Source organism: Syngnathoides biaculeatus, chromosome 10 (assembly GCF_019802595.1).
Source record: "Syngnathoides biaculeatus isolate LvHL_M chromosome 10, ASM1980259v1, whole genome shotgun sequence".
Taxonomy (NCBI): Eukaryota; Metazoa; Chordata; class Actinopteri; order Syngnathiformes; family Syngnathidae; genus Syngnathoides; species Syngnathoides biaculeatus.
Genome location: NC_084649.1, coordinates 15101712 through 15123571, shown reverse-complemented (window position 1 = coordinate 15123571; position 21860 = coordinate 15101712). Strand labels below are relative to the sequence as shown.

At 42.9% G+C, this 21860-nt stretch overlaps 2 protein-coding genes across 2 annotated transcripts in view; both read right to left on the bottom strand.

The window, feature by feature from the left end:
* LOC133508134 (potassium voltage-gated channel subfamily B member 1-like) overlaps nucleotides 1-1771 on the bottom strand; it is a 42249-nt gene extending 40478 nt beyond the window's left edge. Inside the window, exon 1 of the mRNA XM_061833919.1 lies at nucleotides 1137-1771. Coding sequence (XP_061689903.1) covers nucleotides 1137-1688 — 552 coding nt within the window. The 5' untranslated portion in view covers nucleotides 1689-1771. The remainder of the gene's footprint in view (nucleotides 1-1136) is intronic.
* A 4168-nt stretch (nucleotides 1772-5939) lies between these two features.
* On the bottom strand, nucleotides 5940-20552 carry LOC133507610 (prostacyclin synthase-like). Its single transcript, XM_061832842.1, has 10 exons — nucleotides 20394-20552; nucleotides 20176-20299; nucleotides 18144-18319; nucleotides 16533-16676; nucleotides 15409-15536; nucleotides 11617-11798; nucleotides 8854-9007; nucleotides 8320-8501; nucleotides 6289-6440; nucleotides 5940-6185 (listed from the first exon to the last, which is right to left on the bottom strand). The coding sequence occupies exons 1-10, from the start codon at nucleotides 20459-20461 to the stop codon at nucleotides 6023-6025; spliced, it is 1473 nt and encodes a 490-aa protein (XP_061688826.1). The 5' UTR covers nucleotides 20462-20552; the 3' UTR covers nucleotides 5940-6022.
* Between the last annotated feature and the right edge of the window lie 1308 nt (nucleotides 20553-21860).

Here is a 21860-nt window from a genome sequence, read left to right as displayed (position 1 = left end):
CAAATACGTTTTTCACACCATAATTGGAGTCCGCTGCTTGCAGAGTTCTCGCGGAATCCCATTCGAGAATATTTGTGTTCCGGTGAAGGTGCGATAAAAGGGAAGAAACGATCCATTCAAACAATGACCGTACGGCATTTTGGATGAACACCTCTCTACCTTTGGCTGTAGAGTGATTTTGATCCTTTGCGTTGCTGTGAGTAAAAACAAACCCCCTTGCTTTGTATTCTGAGTATCCGTTGCGTTCAAAGGACGAGGTCTTTAGAAAAACGGCGGAAGGCAATTTCGCTATTATCGCCACTCAATGCGGTGGAAAAAGGCACTCAACGAGGCTTATTTGAGCCACCCACCATTTTCTGGAACTTAAAAGTATCCCTCACGTGATACTTACTCTTTTCGGGCAGACAGCTCTCGAGTTTTTCTGTCCATACATTTTAAGGAAGGAGAAAGACAATACAGCTTTCCCCCTAAAATGTTCATGCATCCATTTTCTTTGCTGCTTATCCTCAAGAGGGTCGCGGGGAGTGTTGGAGTCCATCCCAGCTGTCAACGGGCAGGAGGCGTGGCAGACGCTGAACTGGTTTCCAGCCAATCGCAGGGCACATACAGATGAACAACCATCCGCACTCACAATCACACTTATGGGCAATTTAGAGTGTACAATTAGTGTTGCATGTATTTGGGATGTGGGAGGAAACCCGAGTGCCCGGAGAAAACCCACGCAGGCACGTGGAGAACATGCAAATTCCACACAGGCGGGGCCGGGATCGAACCCGGGTCCTCGGAACTGTGAGGCCAACGCTTTACCAGCTGAGCTGCCCTAAAATGTTCAAATTTCCTTGTAGATGGTAGCAAAGCACTACTTTTTTTTTTTGTTTAATGAAGTTCTGAACTCACTTTAATCTCATTTTTTGGCACTGAGATGGCGTCAAAATGTGACGGCTTTGAGCTGAGCACTAAAACAGTGAATATTTCCCAGCGGACGACAGAAGTTGCGAATGCGTGACCACTAAATCGGGATTTCATCATACATAAAAAATGTAATTATGATACTGCTGTGCAGTTTGACAGCCAGTACAATAATAGGAAGATGCTTGTGCGGGATTTGCGTGTACGCGTCAGGACTCGGCCTCTACCTTAGCGGCAAAAGACGAGCTGGGCTTCTCCAGGAGGTCCCAAAGTTTCTTCCTCTTCTCCGAGCAGCACGTGGTGGTAAACTCCTCGCCTTCGCGCTCCCTCATGTTCTCCGCCTCCCGTTTGAGCTCCTCGTTCATCTGCTCCTTCTTCTGGTGGTACCTGGCCTGGCAGCAGGACTCCAGGTAGATCTCGTCGATGCCCCAGAAGTCCAGCTCTTGACTGAAGGACAGGGCGCACATCTCCTCCATCATGTGCAGCTTCCCCGTGCGGTAAAAGTTCAGGATGGACGTGAAGGCGCCGGGGTGTCTGTCGAAGAAGTACTCGTTGCTTTCCAGGCTGTAGTCGTCGCATATCTCCATGATGGAGTCGTGGGTGTTGCAGTCCCGCAGCTTGCCCAGTCTCGTGCGGGGCAGCCGGTCCAGCGTCCTCCACAGGACCTCGTGGAGGAGACCCCCGACGTTGAGCCTCACCCGGCGGGTGTGCTTGCTCCGGATGATGTCCACCGCGTCCGGGGGCTGCGCGCAGGACGACCTCGATGCCACTTTGATCATCTTCGCTCAAGTCGATCAGTCGGTCATGACGGGACGGGGGTTAACGAGACCTGGCCCTTTGGATGACCTCATCAGGGTCTGCACGCTATTCCCGTGACTGCAACGACAACAACAACAACACATTTTTTTTCAAAGATCAGCTGTGCTTTAATGACTCGAATCATGTGTTAAAACGATTCTAGGATCGCTGCATATCCAGGAATTTCACGGACGGGGTGCTGGTCTGGCGTATAAACGGGGTTCACTTACGATCAAGGTGCATTTGGGGCACCTCCAGCAGTGTCCTACAGCAGTAGCAATGCCAGTGGGGTTTATCCACTCATCAGAGAACAGAATGGAAATCTTAATCTGCTTTAGGAGGCACAGACGCTGTTCTTGCTGACGAGGGCGGACGCGGGAGATCCCACTGATAAACTGGACTTACATGTTGCAGGACTTTAGTGGGACTCGCTTGCAAATGTGGCGCGTACAGAACTTAATCAGATCCAGCACAAGAGTGATACTGTGTGCAAAAATCAGCCTTTATGAATATAATACTGCTAGCTAACGTCAATGACTTCATAATGCGTTCACTGTATTTTGCCGTCATTGCGCTGCATCATGCTGAGGAGTCTTTCGATACATATTTTGTCCAAAGTAAAAACATTATAAGATCAATCATGCCAGTATTAATTGTCACAGGGGACAAAAGGGGAAAATAATAACAGTTTACCAAATTTGTGACCAAATTATCATTTTTTTTCATTGTAGTCTCCCTAAAATCTGGATACAGGTCCCATGATGGCAAAGTGAAGTTATTTCTTCAAGTTCACATGAATTTTCCAAAGTGAATCATGTTTGAATTCATATTGAAGGTACTCGACAATATTCCAATTGAATTGTCATTTCTCGAAAATGTGTCCAGTTTCTAGGGACACCATATACTGTACTATTTAATCTATTTCTCAGCCATATTCCAGCACAAAGCATTTTCCTCTCAATTATTATTATTATTTTTTTGCAACGGGTCCCAACGCAAACTCCCATGTACATTTTTGAGGAAGAATTAAAGAATTTTTGGACAGTTTGTGAGCTGTCCAGTTCTGATTTATGTGTCGCTGTCTAGTGCTGAAACGATGCTTTCAAATACAAAAGACAAGCCAGCAACTTCACTCATGACGAATTCAAGCGGTCAGGCGGGTTGTCATAATAAAGTTGAGCGCATATTCGGAGCCTGCGGGAAGAGGACAGTGTTGCAAACATAAAGGAAGCAAGCAAATGAAGTGTTCCATACGTGTCTCCCGTGCAGCCCGGATGATGCCGTGGACCTGCGGCGACTTCATTTCAACCAGACCCGCGCGTAAAGCTGGCGAACCCGTCCGGATCTGCTGCACTGGGCTCGGATGCGATGAAGGCATCATGAGCGGCGTGGAGACATGATGCAAATGTTGCCACTTTCTCCTCCCTTCCTCTCGCTTTTTAAACAAGACGTCCTCGTCCGCAGAATCAACAAGTTAAGACATGGGGACTGCTGCGGGCTGGGTTCGAGTGCTCCCCCCTCGGAGTGCGCCGGATCCAGCTAGACGCCATGTGGGAGTGCGGACTGATCCCGCTGCCAGGCTTTATTTCTCTCAGGCTCCGCTAGCTCACTTTAACCCTCGGTGTGCCAGAATGCCGCTCCAGCAAAGCCAGCGCGCGACTAGATTGGGCGCAGCTGGCCACCAGAGAGGGCTGTTTTCACTCTGCGTTAAGATGTATTTTATAATTAATACAGAGTACTTAGCTGCTTATCCTCACGAAGGTCATGGGAGTGCTGGAGCCTATCCTAGCTGTCAACGGGCAGGAGCCGGGTACACCCTGAACTGGTTGTCAGCCAAACGCAGGGCACTTCGAGACAAACAGCCGCACTCACAGTCACACCTAGGGGCAATTTAGAGTGTCCAATTAAAGTTGCATGTTTTGGAGATGTGGGAGGAAACCAGAGTTCCCGGAGAAAACCCATGCAGCCACAGGGAGAACATGGAAACTCCACACAGGCAGGTCTGGGATTGAACCCGGGACCTCAGAACTGTGAGGCCAATGCTTTCCAAATGTGCCACTGTGCCGCCCTGAGCAGTTTTCATTGATGTACAAAACGTACTGCTACCACTTCATGTTTGTCATGTCACGTTTTAACAAACAGGACAAAAGTGATTTTGAACCCCCCCTGAATAGTATTAAGAATAATAATCCCAAAATTTTCTTAGGCGCTTATCCTCACAAGGGTCGCGGGGAGTGCTGGAGCCTTTCCCAGCTGTCAACGGGCAGGAGGCGGGGTACACCCTGAACTGGTTGCCAGGCAATCGCAGGGCACATAGAGACAAACAGCCGCACTCACAATCACACCTAGGGGCAATTTAGAGTCTAATCAAAAGAATAATAATAATAATGTAAATTCTGAAAGGTCCCCGATTTTCCTGTAACAATTGAACCGTATTTCCATACAAGAGGGGGAGTGTGATATTCAGGTCACGTAATCAATCCAAGACTCAAATGAATATTTTGAGCGATTTAAAGGGATGGAAATGGAGTTCATCAATCACAGCCCCTTAAAACAAGTTATGCTTTTTTTTATGGATTGAGTAAAGAAGAAGTAGAAGCAAACTTTTTCTTTTTCTGAAGAATAATCCACATTTTGTCAACACAAACTCCACAGTGGAATCAGATACTGTACACCACTTATGTTTCGCGACTCATTTGTTTCATTTTCTGTGTACTCTACATTTCTATTGCCCACGGCCTCACAATATGTATTAGACAGAACCCTGCCAGGAAGTTATTAGCAGCTTCCCACGAAGTAGACACGTCTAAACTTTTCCACTCAAACTCCAAACATTCGTGTCGCTGTGACAGATGCCTGCGTTCAGGTTGAAAGTAAAGACAGTCCTCCTCCGCACAAGAGACCCAGTTAATATTTCCACTTGTATTCACATCCATATTAGGAACACCCAAATGTGAGAAAATGTGTTTTCCAGCTTTTATTGAGCCAAATCAAATTGTTGAAGTTGGAAAAATATCACAGCGCGCCACCAGTGGAGCTGTACTGGTATAATGGTGTGGATGAACAACTAATTGCTGTTCCTGTCACTCTACATCATTGATATAGACATAGAGAAATAGAACTGCACTCAGTCTGCATTTGCAAATTAAAGCAGTGGCTGGGAGCAGAATTTAAAAAAAAAACAAAAAAAAAAAAAAAACGCTCTCCTTACACCAGGGGTGTCCAGAATTTTTTTACCCCAAGATCTACTTCTCAACCAGCCAGCCTCTCGCGACCTACTGACGATGTGGGGGGGGGGGGGGGGTGATGCCCCCAAACCATTTTAAGGTTAATGTTGTGTTGCCTCCTATATTTAAAATACAGAATTAGTTTTTTGTGCACTGTATTTTCTGTGCTTTCATCCTGGATCAGGCTGTGCCAAGGTGGAATTTTAAATATTACACAACATCTCATTCAGCACGTTCTACTTTGGCGAGAAAGAGAAAATCTCATCCAGTTTAACCACTTTATATTCGATTATTCACATACTCTGACAGTCATTGCATCTTAAAACAACAGCATTACTTTTTAACTTTCTCCTTAATATCGAAAGTAAACATAAGCAGCATGTCGAGGTCGTCTTTGCTCTACGTTGCCCAGACTGTGTTGCGAACTAAAGCAGCGGCGGTGGACGCTGTCATTATAAAACACATTGATGAACTGCGTAAGCACTGTAATATTTGTAATTATGAGTGTACGTTTTTAAGAACGGGGGGCGGGGTGTAAGGTAAACTACGAAAAAGTGTGGTGGACCAGTGGTCGTCGTTAGAGAAAGTTCCGTGTGCTACCTAAAAGAAACCAGTGGCTTCTTCTTTTCATTTTTTACAGTCCATATGTGAATTGTGCCATTGGATGTAACAACCAGTCATCCCTCTCTCATTGAATCATATTACAAAATGCCAGAAACTGAATAGATGGATGTTATACTTTCAATATGCATTGGATTTTTTTTTTTGTGTATAATATCTGCAAAGAGACTGTATCAGCGGTGCACAATTGCACATGCGCGCAGTTTGGAGGAAACATTGGCTGACGTCTTTTTTTTTTTGGCACGCCATCCCGCTATCAACCAAGACTGCCTCGCGACTGACTTGAGCACCCCTGCCTTACACAGTCAACGCAACAAAAGACAAAACAAAATACTTGATTTTTAAAATTTATTTAATTTTAAATAACTAAAAAACATCATAGTATAAATATATAAAATAGAATCGGTTAAAAAACAGCTTTTTTTAAAACATACTGTACATATCATGACGTACAAATAAATATGCATTTAGACCGTGAAGCCTTTGTGCATGTTCCTGACTTTCATGCGCACCAACAACTTTCCCTTTGGTTGCAACATCCCAAATCCATAACGGCTGGTGTCTATCTCCGGCATCTGAGCATTGATGTCACACAATTCCAAATCCATATCCAACACCAAGTACGTGAACCTAAATGGGGGGTGGGGGGGGGGGAGGAAAAAAAAAAAGAGGTTCTCGACTCAAATAATCTAACGGGAGGCCTTGATGTGGTTGACGTGTCCAGGACACTCACTGTCTGATGGTATTGATGGCAAACTGCTTTCCCACGCAGCCATTGGTCCCCGCGCCCCACGGCATGGTGTAATATTTCAGCCTTTTGCCTCCTTTGTAAAAATCCCTTTTAGCCGATCCATCTTTATTCAGGAAGCGGTCAAACTGGAACTTCTGCAAACAGATTCGGGGGAAGTCGTCAAGTGTCGGATTCGTTGACGCAAATCCCCTTCAACGGGCGCCTTTTGTGCGCGTCAGGATCAATTTGAAAGTGACCTTGCCACGTCCTCCCCGTGCCAATTAGTGGCGATTTTGTTTCCATGCTTCGCTAATCCCTCAGCGGTGTGAAAATAAAACATATTTGTGTGTTGGGATTTCATCACCGCCTCTCCCAAACTAATGGACATTCTAAATACACTCTCAAATGGTACAGAGAGAATACAAAGTTCATTCTTTGAATTCACCAGCTCTTGTATATTTTAGCCTTGCTGTTATTAGCTGAAAAACTCACTTGCTGTTTTTGTGCCTTTGCTAAAACGTTTTAGGATGATGCTAAAGCCCTATCCGAAAGTTCTACTGTAAATGACTTAGCAATCCTTTTTTTAAGGTGATGTTCCATGGAATTGGGCTCCAGGGGTGCCAAAAGGAAACTAGTTTGGCTTGAGACTTAAGAGCAGGGGTGTCCAACTAATTTTTGACCACATTGTAGTTACGGTTTCACTCAGAGGGCCGTTAAATCTTTAACATTGTTCATAAGTCATGAGTAATGGGTTTTTCAACCATTGTTCATGTTTGGTAATTCAAAAATGCTTATAATAGTGCAATGTTATCATTTATCATATATGAGAATTTGAAATGTTGAGATTCTCACAAGAATCATGGAAGTTGACACACATGATTTGCCTTCCCGGGCCACATAAAACCATGCGGCGGGCCAGATCTGGCCCCCGGGCCATAACTTTGGCACCTGTGCTTAAGCGGCTCTTGAGAACACAAAGAAACAATTTCCAGAATCTCAAAACAAAGTCCGTGACAGATAAAAGGCACAGAATGAATAAAGGGAGCTGAAGTCTTAGATTAATTCCCTTGACAACATTTTTTTTTTGTGTGTGTGAGTGTTTGTATTTTGTCCTGATGTGGGAACCGATGTTGGGATCATTTGCATTTACATTTTCACAGTGTTTGACGACTGCAAAACTGTCGGATGGTATCAGTCTACAGATAGAGTAAAGCGGGCGGCTGTTCATTTATCTCCATGCCGGCGACAGATAAATCTCGACAGAAAGAGAAACTTTGTATTTCGGGTAAAAGTTTTAGTGAACATTAGTTTTTTCTGCACTTCATGTGAATTTATGTATTTATTTTGTAAAGGAACTGAAAACTGTTTGGGTATTACAGTTTGTTTTATATTTATTGTTAAAACTATTACCGTAATTCCCGGCCTACAGATCGCACCTGGTTGTAAGCCTCACCCTGTACATTTGTAAAGGAAATACCATTTTGTATATACATATGCCAGAGATGTGTAAAAGCCGCAAGGGCCCACATTGACACCCACATTGAAACACGAGATATTTACAAAGAAAGATGGTACACAGAGAGTAACGCTAATGCTAATGCTAGCGCCGTGCTAACGCTAGTGCCACGCTAACGCCAACGTTAGCGCCACCTAACAAGGCCGGTTTAAAAAAAACATACCGGTAAAAATCACTGAGACAAGGGAGTATCGCACTAGCACAGTGCTAGGTAAAAGTCACTTCCTCGGCACATATAGTCAACCGCTCTCACTCTTACCTGTTCCGCTCGAGTGCATCCTTTCGGCCTTTAGAAAAAACCGCACAAATTAGCCTCATCACTGCAAAAACCGCAGGGTTGAAAGCGTGTGAAAAAGGTTGCGGCTTATAGGACAGAAATTATTATCAGAAACCATGAAGGTTTTTTAAAGGTGACGTCAATTCCACTCAGTTTTCTACTATTTACTGTACCTGTACAGTCTTGTCAATAAAGTTTTAGAAGGAGAGTACACGTTCGCAGAAGCAAGAGAGGGGCTCACCTGCGGCTGGTGGTAAATCTCGGGGTCCATTTGGGGGCTGGTGAAGGGGAACAAGCACACCCTGTCTCCTTTTCGCAGATGGTACTCTTGACCATTCGCCATTTGAATGGTCTTCTCCTGCACTACTTCTCTGGTGATGAAGGGGGCAGCAGTGAGTCGGAGTGTTTCCTCCAAGGCACTGTCTGGAGAATTTGTGTGAAAAACGCGTCAAGTTACTGTAACATATTAGACAATAAAGTTTTTTTTTTTTAAATGTACAACATAGTTTGTCGTAGTCTCCTGATAGTAAGTCATATATTTCGATGATCAAAACTAAAACTAAAAATAATGGTGTTCGAGTCAAAGTTGGAAGAGGGGAGGAAGTCAAAAAGGGAGGAAGTGCTTGGACCCATTTTGCTGAATACAAAAGTAGGTTGCGAATATACTGAATTGCCCAAAGGTTAGGTAGAGAGAAGCAATCGGTTTAATGAGTTTGTTTTATTTGCTCACTGCTTCCAAATGTGGGTTTGCACTTATTTCAAATCTTTCACCTACCGAAGACCGGAGTGTTCCCGCGAGAGTGGAGGAGGGAAGCGCCTGATGTTTCTGTCCGGGAAATGTGCTTGAACTCGCTCCTCACGGCGGTCAGCGCTTCAGGATTTGTCAACAAGAAACCCAAAAGCCAAAAAGCGGCAGGGCCGACGTTACCCTGCGAGCAAACAAAAGGGGACAGTGACCGTGGCGCTCTTTTTGTCTCACTCCGCTGTCGCGTAGCAACACCGCAGGTGTTTGTTTGGCAAAGGCAAGTAGGAAGGACAATGGGGGGAGAAAAATGAAAAATCTTCAATCAAAACAGTCCACTAAAAAACAGATGGTCCTTTTTGTCTGGATACTCTCATTTTGGGCAGTGCAGAAATCTTTCAGTCCACCAGGAAACTCAATTGAAGCCCGAGACTGCCGGCCAGCTGTCGGCATCAATTTGGACAAAACCATATCGCAAAGTAACGATTGCGTAATGAAAAAAAAGGGTAAAAAAAATCATATACAGTAATTTCATAATCATATAACAAAGATAATTCTCACTAAAACTATTGAACTAAATTGAATGTTAAACTTGACCATTAGTTAAATGTTCATTTTACTTTTTCTTTTTAAAGTGCCAGGAATGACTCACAAGCAACAAAAAACGTGCATTTTCCAGGAATTCTACAGAAACATAGCAACTGGAAACATGATTTGGAAAAGCCTGTGTGGGCGTGGCCGCGAGCCCGCGGTAAATAATTGCCACCTCATACGTGACCCTTCGATCTATAATTAATTGGTTGTTTTTCCTCGGGTGCGGTGGTTTCTTGGATATCAAGTTATAAGAACAAGATGTGGCCAGACACGTCAAATGTTTTCACTGATCATAATTTGCACGTATTACTGCCAAATTACAATGATTTTTAAAATCCATCCATTTTCTTAGCCGCTTATCCTCACGAGGGTCGCAGGAGTCCTGAAGCCTATCCCAGCTGTCAACGGACAGGAGGCGGGGTACACCCTGAACTATTTGCCAGCCAATCACAGGGCACATCGATAGAAACAGCCACACTCAGAATCACACCTAGGGGCAATTTAGAGGGTCCAATTAATGTTGTGGGACCGGGATTGAACCCGGGACCTTAGAATTGTGAGGCCAATGCTTTCCACCTGAACCACCGTGCCGCCTTATTTTTAACAAACATGACAAAATTAATATTTTTGTAATGGCAAACTTCCCTCGTAAGCCCTTATAATATAATAACTGGAATTCATGTTTATGACAAACATGCCTATATGCTCAGGTACTACATGTTTGGAATGAATAACCCAATTGTGGTGCAAAAAATGATCTGTATGAATACATTAACATGCTTTAAAGAAGTCGGCAAACGCTTGACTGGCTCAAGTGTGACTCAGCGTCGCTGCAAAGTTGCGATTCAAAACTTGGAAGTAAAACGAAGGCGACGTGTGCGGAACAAAATGATGAGTAAGCTGCCTGCAGGGTAAACTTGACATCTGATCAACACTTTGAATACAAAGAGGGCCTCCAGCAGGGCTGGAGGCAAGACGGAATGAGTCAGGATGGAGTTGAATGGATGTATGTCGAGTTTTTTTTTTTTTTTTTTAAATCCAAAGCGGCACACGTGGTGCTCGAGCCCGATTAGATTTTTGTGTCCATTTGAATTCAAACAATAAAAAATGTGTTGTTGTAAATGATTCAGGAGGGAGGGGAGGTGGAGTGACACTCAAACTTTGTTTGTCTTCCTCAGGTGAAGTGCTTCAATCATTTCTGTCAGCTTAGGTATGGTAGATTGTACTGGTATTTGTACAACGACTGAAAAAAAAGTCCTACAAACTGACGTATACATTGCACATGATTAATATGTTGTAAACTAATATATATTATTCTAATATTTTCGAGGAGAAGAATGGAAAATTAGGTCACTTTTTGCCATTTTAATCATGTGCAACTAAAGTGCATGATCAAATCAAGTATTTTTTTTTTCATTGTACTTTTCCGAGTATTTACCGTTTGGGATGACTTTTTACTTTTATACCGGTAGCCTTTATTTTGTCAAAATGGGCTTGCCACAGTTTGATGGGGAAAAAATATATATACATAGCAAAACTGGCCAACATTTATGATTGCACCTCTGAGCAAAATGCAACTCCTGTTTTTTCTTCCTACTTAGGTTAGATTTCCATGCATCCATTTTCTTTGCCCCTTATCCTCACGAGGGTCTTGGAGAGTGCCGCAGCCTATCCCAGCTGTGAATGGGCAGGAGGTGGGGTACACCCTGAACTGGTTGCCAGCCATTCGCAAGGCACAATCACACCGAGGGGCAATTTAGAGTGTCCAATTAATGTTGCATGTTTTTGGAAAGTGGGAGGAAAACGGAGTGCCCAGAGAAAACCCACGCAGGCACAGGGAGAAGATGCAAACTCCACACAGGCGGGTCCGGGACTGAACCAGGAACCTCAGAACTGTGAGATCAACGCTTTACCATCTGAGCCACCGTACCGCCCTAGATTAGATTTCAATTTTTAAATCTCTATAGCTCTCGACCAAAGTACAGGAATTGAATCAGTATCTGGACTTCTAATGAAGTACTGAGGGAGTACTTTTTCCACCTCTGCCTTAATGGTAGAAAGTGAACAGCACCCTCGAGTGGCGAGAAGACGAGCATTGCAGTTCAAATGGAGTCACGTTCATCATTTGCCTCCTGTCCGTCAGACAATTAAACGTTTCTTTGGCACAAACACGTGACAGGTGCCCGCTGACCTCGCGCTCACCTGAGTGGCCCAAACTTGCAGGAGTACCGCCCGCCTCTGCGTCTCCTCGTCCGCTCCCTCCCGCTGCAGAAGTCGCCTGTAGGCGTGAATCCACGCGTTTGACCCCAAGTCCTCTGACTGACCTGCAGGGGCCAAAAGCTCCCACAACCTGTGACGCGCACTCTGGGCTGTCTTTTTCTCATCTGTTTAACAAAAACAAAACATACAAAACTTGAGTCACAGCAAGATACGAAGAGTTTGAACGACAGGCACACAAAAGGAGAGATGTCAGCAGAGGGTAAAAAGGTGAGGAAAGATACCACAGTAACACGTACGTGTCCGTGTAATAACATAACAACCGGCAGATGTGAAGATGACTTCAGACTGAAAAAAAAAAAAAAACAACAATGACGCTGCACAGAGCAAATAAAAGTATAGCGAACGTGTGGAGGCAGAGAGGACAAAATGTGACTCATACCAGCAAGGTTTAAAATGACATATTTACTAAGCCCCATATATTAAAGGAAGACGTCTTCATAGATACTAGATAATAGATACAAAGTTGTTTGTTTGGACGAAGACGCGTTACATATCAATTTACTTATGAATCATGACAGTCGGTGAGTACACATTTTTAACGGTCTTGGAATCCTTTGTGACTGCGATGTGAGCTATATGCATGCTATGGGCTATGTCCAAAGTCCATCAAAAAAATGCGAACTTATTTTCTGAATACATCGTCAGACTTTCTAATGGTTTATTTATATATGGAATATAAAATGCATAAAAAAAAGGGACTTCTCTAAAGTGATTACACGTATATATCCATCCATCCATTTTCTTAGCTGCACGAAGGTTGAGGGAGTGCTGGAGCCTATCCCAGCCGTCAACGGGCAGGAGGCAGGTTACACACATGCAGACATGGGGAGAACATGCAAACTCCACACGCGGAGGTCCGGGATTGAACAACTGTGCCACCGTGCCGCCTCAATAAAGTATGTTATTGCTTATACAATACCGGTACGAGAGGCTATAACTAAGCGCCTAATAACCAGTAATGATTAGATGCATGCAAATTTCCCCAGTTTATGAACGAGCCTCAACTGTGACTGCCACAGATTTATCCTGTCAGGTTGACCCCACGGGAGGTTACAGAAGGACACATTTGAGTGCGTTTTCTCGGTTTGTTGCAGTTTGGTGCAGAATACGTCGGCATTTTGGCTCAGCTAGAACGAATGATCTGTCATGCTAAGCACTGGTGACATCAGGGGCGGGGTCAAGGATGTTTCTTCCGGGTCTGGCTGTCGAAGCCGGCACATATCCAGATTTTGCTTGGATTTTAAAAATGTTCTTTATTTTCAATTTTGTTTTATTAATGTCCACAATATGTGTAAAGATAATATTACTTCACATTGAAGGGTTTATTCTACATATGAATTTTGGGGAGAGTCTTCCTTTAAGGCTGCACCCCCGTAGGAGTTCAATTCAAAAACTAAAATACTGTACATTCATGAATCACATGAGAAAATGTGAAGGCCAATTCCTTCCTTCCCTTGAAAATTATGTATATTTTTTATACGTAATATTCAAATTAAATTTGTGATTTTGAGGGTTTTGTACATATCCAAATGCATACGCATCAAACTTATCGAAAAATGCATCATGTAATATTTCACTAATTTTTGAATTGAATGATCCAAAAACAAATACAATTTTTTTTCCATAATATTCAAGATTATTGGGATGCGCCTGTGCACACGTACTACCGATACTTTTTCTAATGTTAAAATTTTGCATGGGTAATGCCCTTTTCCTACTATTGATTGCATTAATCGTCAATGCGCTTTCGTGCACCTTTCATTTCCGTGAGAGCTCGTTTTGGTGTGTAACTGATAAGAAATCAATGGCTGGGTGAGCTTTCTAAAGACTTTGACATAAAAGCAGGAGAACAGCTTGCGAAGACTTGCCAAGAAGAAAACAAGAAGCATCTTGAAATCTCCTCTTTCGTAACCCACAACATTTTCTGAAGTGCCCTTTTGTTTTCCTTCCATTCTGTTGTTTTCCCACAGCCAGATAAAGAAGACTTGCTTCAAAAGGCAGCATTTTGTCACTGAACTTATTAAACATTCAACAAATCAACTGTTTTAAAAATTAAAGTCTACTGACTTGTGAGGTTTTTTTTTTAGATTCGAGCCGTCATCCAGTGGTTTTTGTTTTCTTTTGCCTGGACTTGTAAGCCAAACTTAGTAGGGTTAGGCAACAAACTCAACCCAACTTACTTCACAACAAGCGACAGTTTGGCAGTTAGTGAACAAGTCTTCACAAAAGCTGTTTACTGCAACTCCCAGCTGAAGTTTACAGTTAAACTAAATATAAAACAAAGAGATTTGCATGCAACCAAATCATAGTCCATTATCTTAATGCGAATACACAATGCAAAACACCACAGCCAGGATACACAATAATATCGGTCTTACAGAGTTAGAACTCTTTAAGCAATGGATATTTGAACACAAAGGAGAATACATGAAGACAAAACAATACAACTACACTCTAAGGTGTATTTTATTCCTCCCAAAAAATTTAGAATGTTGCTCCAACTGACTAATTCACAGCAAACACCAATAACGCAAATAAGTAATCGTCATCAATAAAAAGCTGCTTTCTTTCAGCTTGTCCCGTTAGGGATCGCCACAGCGTGTCATCTCAGATGAATGCTCTTATTTCTTTGGCACAGTTTTAATAATAATAATAATAATAATAAAATAAAGTAAAAAAAATAATAAATCATTTTTACGGATTGGTTTTAGCTTACAATCACTGAGGAATTCTCGAAAACGAATGGGGTTTTCTTCGGCGTGAATACAAAAGACTCCCAGTTTATCGTCGTTTCAAAACAGCCAATCCCAGATTTTGTGACATCAGAGGTCCGCCCACGAAAGGAGTCGTTTTGCAGGCAAGAGAAAGTAGATCAAAGTTTGCGGACTCATAAACACTAATATTTTTTGGTAAAAACTTCAAACACGAGATGCATTTTATGCAACAGTTGAACATATATTTTTGTCTAGATAAGATAGTTTGCGTTAGAAATTAGACATTCCATACTCTTTAAATATGACATTACTGTACCTTTTGAAAATGTGCATGCTATTTTCTTTTTAAACAACAGGTTGAAAAAAATGTCTCTTGGGTTCTTTTGAGATGGTGGAACAGATTAATTGCATTTCCATTCATTTCAATGACGACGGATGATTTGAGTTTACGAGCGGGGATCACACAACAAATTAAACGTGTACCTCAAGGCAACACTAATGAAAAACTAAGACACCGGGGAAAGGATCCAAAGTCTAAAAAAAAAATCATTTAAAAAAATGTGAGTGGCATATCAAGCCACTGATAATATATTAAATATTATATTAAATTTGTGGTGCTGTTTCCATGCATACTTAAAAAGTATTATTTAGTAAGATGACTGCACACACATACAGATGCCTTTTAATTTCCCCGTTAGTTATTGCAAAGTTTGATATCATTTCTTGACTTGACCTCATTCAAATGTGCATGTCACCTCAATGTTGTGTTTGGTGAGTGTTGATAGGCAATTACTGTACGGTACAGTAGATCAATTAGAGAAAGTGGCTATGGGAACCACAAAAGATGATTATGATGATTATGATTATGACGATGATGTCAAGGCAGCAGAGTGCAGGTAAAAGGTGAATAGGAGCAGCCGATGAGTCATTGCACCAAGTGGAGCGGATGGCAACTCCCATTAGGTGCTTAATTGTCAAGGGGCGGTTAAAGAGTAGTTACCTGGCCTCAACGTGTTCCTTGCCAGCTTGGTTAGGAGGTTGTCAAACTTGCGGTATTCATCATAAACGCTCGAAGGATCAGCACTGTTGTTATTTTGTTCCCCTCCGAAGAGCGTCAGGTAACCCGCCCTGCACATGAAAGAGACTCTCAAACGGATGATGTGATTAACCTTCACGTATTTTTCCATTAGCCCACACGATGATTTCTGCGCACACCGAGGGTTCCCCATTGTATGCGCATCGGGACACGTTCCGGACGCTCTGCGACCTGACGTCACGCGCCTCGTGTTTGCCCTTTCACACTTTTGTTTGTCCCGAAAGCTGCGTCATAATGCTGGTGAGCAGGATAGAAGTCATCAAACAAGTTCGCTAAAGAGTGGGGTCATCCCAAGTTTATCTTGGATTGTTTACAAACAGAGCAACACTGGCCCGGATGGTATGTAAGCTGCCGCAGAATGAATTCAGAGATTTGTTTTGAAATACCATGATACATGTTTGAAGATAATTATCTGAGAGAAAGACAAATACTCAACTGTGCAGATATGAATTACCTCACCCCCACCATATAAGAACTTGAGGGCCTGAGTAGGAAAAAAAGTGTTTATCTAGTGCCATTGTGACTTATAGTTAGCCCGTGAGCTAAGCCTAAACCTGAAAAATGCAACTTCCCTTTTTTTCTGAAGTGTCCGCCTTAGAGCGCCTCGGTGCCAGCCGCGAGTGTGCGAAAATCAGCGTGGGAAAGGTGGAAACACGACAAGGAGTGGAAGAGAGAAAAAGGCAGACTCGCAACCAGTGCAGAGCTCAAGGTGTAGCTACTTTATGGCAGTTTGTAATTCTGCCATTAAAATGCGCACATGACACATGGAAGTAGGCGGATGAAGAAAGAGCAATTTTTCAGGCCTCATTTTATATTACATTTGGCAGGGTTGCAAAGCAAACTTCTCTGTGCTGTGCCAAATTCCATTTTCTGTTAACACGGAATTCAGGGATTCCCCCTTTCTTAATAGCATGGAGGAAATCATCCTTTTATTATAGCAATCACTCAATCCCGGTAATCAATCACCTTTTGTTTTGGCAAGGCGTGGGCAGGAGTCCGCCCATGGGAGGGCGAAGACGCCGACTTACTTGAAGAGGAGGCTGTACGAGAAGTGGAAGAGTTCCGTCTGTTTCCAGTTTTTCTGGTTTGGAGGCATCTGGGCTTTCAGCAAGGCCTCCAAGTGTCTGCTCATGGTGCCGTTGAGGGCGGCCAAATTCATTCCCTGGAAGTGCCTGCGGAGGTGAGAGGAGACCGGGGGCAGGTTTAACGACCGAGCAAAAACGACAAACCTCTTGATTGATCGCATTGTGAAAAAGTGGAATTACTCTGTGTCACAATAGTACAACTTAACCTTTTGACTTTGCCCTACCTATTTTCTCCCAGCTAATATAACGGGGGGATAGGGGGGGCTGGAGGTGTTTCTGCGTATTTCACATGGCTGGAGAATCACAGAAAAGCAGATCTTCTGAAAAGGGTTCCCTTAAAAGTATTTAACTTGTGTACAGTCAGTGCTTGCCTACAATATCGCGGTTTGTAATTCCTCTCGTTTGCCTATATCGGGGCTTTTTTTAAAAGGGGAAATCCACTGGTTTGCCTTAACAACGTATCCAATAGGTCATGTAATATGTACTCTATCTTCACAATGTGATGTTAAATCCTTTTTCATTTAATAGTGTTTTGAGAAGCTTTTTAATCGACGATTAGGAGTCACATGACCTACGTGGGCTTATGTGACGTGTTACGTGCCGTTCCAAACACTCGATTACATGGGACACCATTTATACCCAGTGCTGATTTCTCGGATTTATCCTAATCTGATGAAGAAATAGCAGTATCGGTTGATCGGGAAGACGGAGGGATACTTACAAACAGAGCGGCGGAGGCGTGAGCTCGCTCGGCCGGGGAGTGAGCTCGTCAGACTCTGTATCATTCCACCCGAAGAACCATTCGAATATTATATTACATTATTTACAGCCACAGGTTCAAATCTGTCTGGAAGTATTCCTCCGTCTTCCCGATCAACCGAGCGGCCAAGCTGCTCACGGCCGTGCTGCTCACGGCTGTGTATGAAAAGATTCCTCCGTTTTCCCGATCACCTGAGTGGCGGCGAGCCGCTCACGGCCTGTGTATGGAAGTATTCCTTGTCTTCCCGATCAACCGATACTGCTATTTCTTCATCAGATAAGGATAAATCCGAGAAATCAGCGCTGGGCATAATGCTGTAACCGAGCATTTGGAACTGCATGTAACATGTCACATACACCCACGTAGGTCATGTGACTCGCGAAAATGGCAGCACCCCTGAAAATTCGTAATTGTCAATAAAAATCTTCTCAAAACACTATTAAATGAGAGAGGTTTTAACATCACATTGTCAAGATGCAGTACACATTACATGACCTATTGGATACATTGTTAATGCAAACCACTGGATTTCCCCTTTAAACGCTCAGTTTTTAATAGCTGCTGACAGTATAAAGGCAAGTGACTTTAGGGTTGTGTACTTTCAGGGTACTGCAACTACATGATGCAGGGCTTCGCTTTGTGTGTGTTGTTGTATTAGAAACTGGTGTCCACTTTAATTCCGGTGTATTAAAATAGATGCGTTTAACGTGCGTTGAGAGTGTTTACAAGATGATTCGAAATGAAAATGAAAATAAAACCCTCGGGCGGAGGAGGTGTAAGAGACAAGAACATACTGTTTCATCAGCACTTTTGCGTGAGCGGGCTGATGGTGCGGCAGGCGCAGCTTGAAGATCCTCTCCATGAGCACGGCCGCGTAGCGCTGGAAGTCGAGCGAGTTGCCGTCGTTGATCACGCAGTCGTAGGAGTGAGGGTCCAGCAGCACGGTCACGTAACGCCCCAACACACGCACCTGGACACACAGCAAGGATTTCTGACTCGGATGCAAATACTGGATTGTATTGGTCCTACTGCCATCTCATTTGCAAGTACAGTACTAGTACTTTTAAGGTCTCCGTGCTTTGCTCTCATATGACCTTTTACTTTTACTCACTACATTTCAAATCATAGATCTGTACTTTCTACTCCTCCTGGGTTGTCACTTTTTGCAACTTCCATGGATGACAATATGATGTAAAATATATATTCTTTTCAGTACGAGCACTATATAAATCCATCCATTTTCTTTTGCCACTTATCCTCACGAAGGTCGCGGGGAGTGCTGGAGCCTATCCCAGCTGTCAACGGGCAGGAGGCGGGGTACACCCTGAACTGGTTGCCAGCCAATGACAGGGCGCATAGAGACCAACAGTCGCACTCACAATCACACCGAGGGGCAATTTAGAGTCTACAATTAATGTTGCATGTTTTGGGGATGTGGGAGGAATCCGGAGTGCCTGAAGAAAACCCACGCAGGCATGGGGAGAACATGGAAACTCCACACATGCGGGTCCGGGATTGAACCCAGTACCTCAGAACTGTGAGGCCAACGCTTTACCAGCTGCTCCACCATGCCGCCCACAATATAAATAGTAGTTCAAAATGGTATTACATTTGTACTTAAGTACATTTCAGTCTGAACCTTTTTGCCATTATTGAAGGCAGGAACAGCAGTAAAACATAAACTGAATAAAACAAAATACCTGATGTTGGCCACAGCCCACTCACGGAAACTCTCACACAAACATCTCAAGGTATTTTTTTTTTATTTAATTTAATTTAAGGGCATGGTGTGTCTCATGTACAAGTATTTATTGTCACCATGACTTTACTACTGCATTTCCGTAGATGAGTGAGTTCTAACTTATGTACAAATTCAGGTTACATCAATGCTGTGGAAGCAGAAATTTGTCCTAAACTGAGGACTCCCTATAATGTGGATACCAGCTTTGACATAGTAATCTTTTGTTTTCCACTTACTTTGTAAGTAACTGCATATTAATTCATATTAGGTACGCCTCAGTAACCAAATCGAGTTCCTTCCCAAACGGAACAGATTTGGTCGGGGACTTTCCTAAAAAGAAGAGCTCAGTGGCAAGATATACAGTAAGTAGAGTTCTGTGGTTGTATTTTGCGTAATTCTATTTAATTTTCCCACATTCATTTTTGTACATGCAGCTGTAATGTTCCTCCTCATTGTCAATATGAAAGAATCTGAAAGCCACATGCTGTTTTTAAAAACAGGAAAAAGCAATTCTTAAACATTTTCTCAACTTCGTGATGATGCAACATTTGGAAAATGCAAGTCCCTCTGACAACACCGCATTTGAGCATTTTAAGCATTTTCTTTTTGCAACTCATTTTTAAAAATCATATTATTAAGCACACCACTCTTGTATCTTTATCATTTCCTTTGCACACTTTCATTTCTCAATGAGTGTGGAATGTATTCGTTCTTGGAATATCCTTGATAGCTTTTGTTTGTCTCTATTTTGGACACACCACAAAGCTAATTCAAGTCAAAACAATATTAGACATGACTTTCTTAATGAAGCAGCGCTGTTGTACACCGCTGCATTTACAACCATAATAATGAACATAACACTGAATCTTTTGATTATCTTTGCAAAAGCAGACGATTGGATACAAATGTTTTGTTTTGCACGTGTATGTACTGTAGATGTTAGTGTATTCTGTAAAAATATTAATATAATATATGAAAACCAATTCCTTACGTTTCACATAAACTATGGAATGAAAGTCGATGAGTTGGAAGTGCCAAATACTTTTTTCCCCCCGAATTCCTACAGTGAGCACGTCCTTACTCACTGTAAAGATGTCGCCGTGCTTCTGCTTCATGCGATTCAAGAACTTGGCTGCATCTGCCCCGAATTCAATGGCGTGGCCCAGCCACGGGATCGCGCCTTTGTCCAGAGGCGGGTCACTCGCGGACCTGAAGCGCAGAATCAAACCGGAGCGGTGCAAACATAATTTAGGTATTTGAAAAAAAAAGAACTAGGTCCTCTACCAGGTAGATAGAAACAAACCTGGATCTCTGCGTCAGGAGCAAGAAGAGCAGCACCGCTTGGACCAGTAGGAAGACAGTCCAGATCATCTCGCGTGTTGACCTTCTCGTCGTCGATCGAGCGCGTGTGCTCTGCGGCGTTGCTGTCACTTGCTTTAAAAGGCACTTCCGACGGAAGCAAAAAAAAAAAAAAAAAAAAAATACGCGTCGGCTTGGACTGAGTCACGCGGGGTGAAGTCGTGCGAGGAGACACATTCGTTGACTCCCATTTATCGCTTTGTTGCCTTAGCAACTTCACATTACACTAACAGTTTTTTTGTGGCTATTTCTTAGCAACATTTAAGTCGGTAGCATCAAAATGACATCGGAAACTTGTTTTGATAAGTGAGTCAAAAGCGTTTCCCCTCTGTACATTTTTTTTTACACGTTCTACCGTTAAAACAAGTTTTTGGAGGGCTCCAAACCACTCAAAAGCTAAAGCACTTAACTTTCCTCCAAAATGACTTACTTTGCCAAATCAAAACGTCCTGTCCTGTTCACATAGGTTTGCTTAAAGATATACATCCATCTATCCATTTTCTGCTGCTTATCCTCATAAGGGTCGCAGGGAGTGCTGGAGCCTATCCCAGCTGTCAACGGGCAGGTGGCGGGGTACACCCTGAACTGGTTGCCAGCCAATCGCAGGGCACATAGAGACAGACAGGCACACTCACAATCACTGGGGGCAATTTAGAATGTCCAATTAATGTTGCATGTTTTTTGGATGTGAGTGGAGAAAACCCATGCAGGCATGGGGAGAACATGCAAACTCCACACAGGCGGGTCTGGGATTGAACCCGGGACCTCAGAACTGTGAGGCCAGCGCTTCACCAGCTGATCCACTGTGCTGCTTAAAGTAATGCATGTACAGTAATTTATTATTATTTATTTTTTGCTGTGTAGAAATGCAAACATTTCAACAGTGGCAACTTTTGGTGAGTCAAATGCGTGCATTTTCCTCTTGAACCACTTCTTTGAAAAAAACAGACCCAAATTATATTCTTCATTTTGGTTAAAATAAAAGTCCTTTTCTGAGCTAACCTCTACAATTTGCGTTTCAAACTCTTCCGTGTGCCTGCTGGAACAATTCCCAATTCATCTCCGAGTATTTGGATGTCCAACCCCAATGACTGATACGGCTGCACTTACACTGGCAGGAAAAAGATGTCAAATATCTAAATCACAAGAATACACAGTTTGCTTAGTTAATACCACGCATTTTCATATTTTTATAGAGCATAATGTAAATAAAAGTAGCAGAGAAGGGGAAAAAAAAAACTAAAGCTTTGGATTTGACAACTTTCACGGTCCTTTGCTTCAATAACCTCAGCCAAATATTTCCTGTATGTAGTTGTAGTTGAGACATGATGGAACCATGGGCAATGGTAGGGTATTATATTTACGTCTTGCTGACGAGTAACGTCATCGGGCGTCACTGCTGTTCAAATTG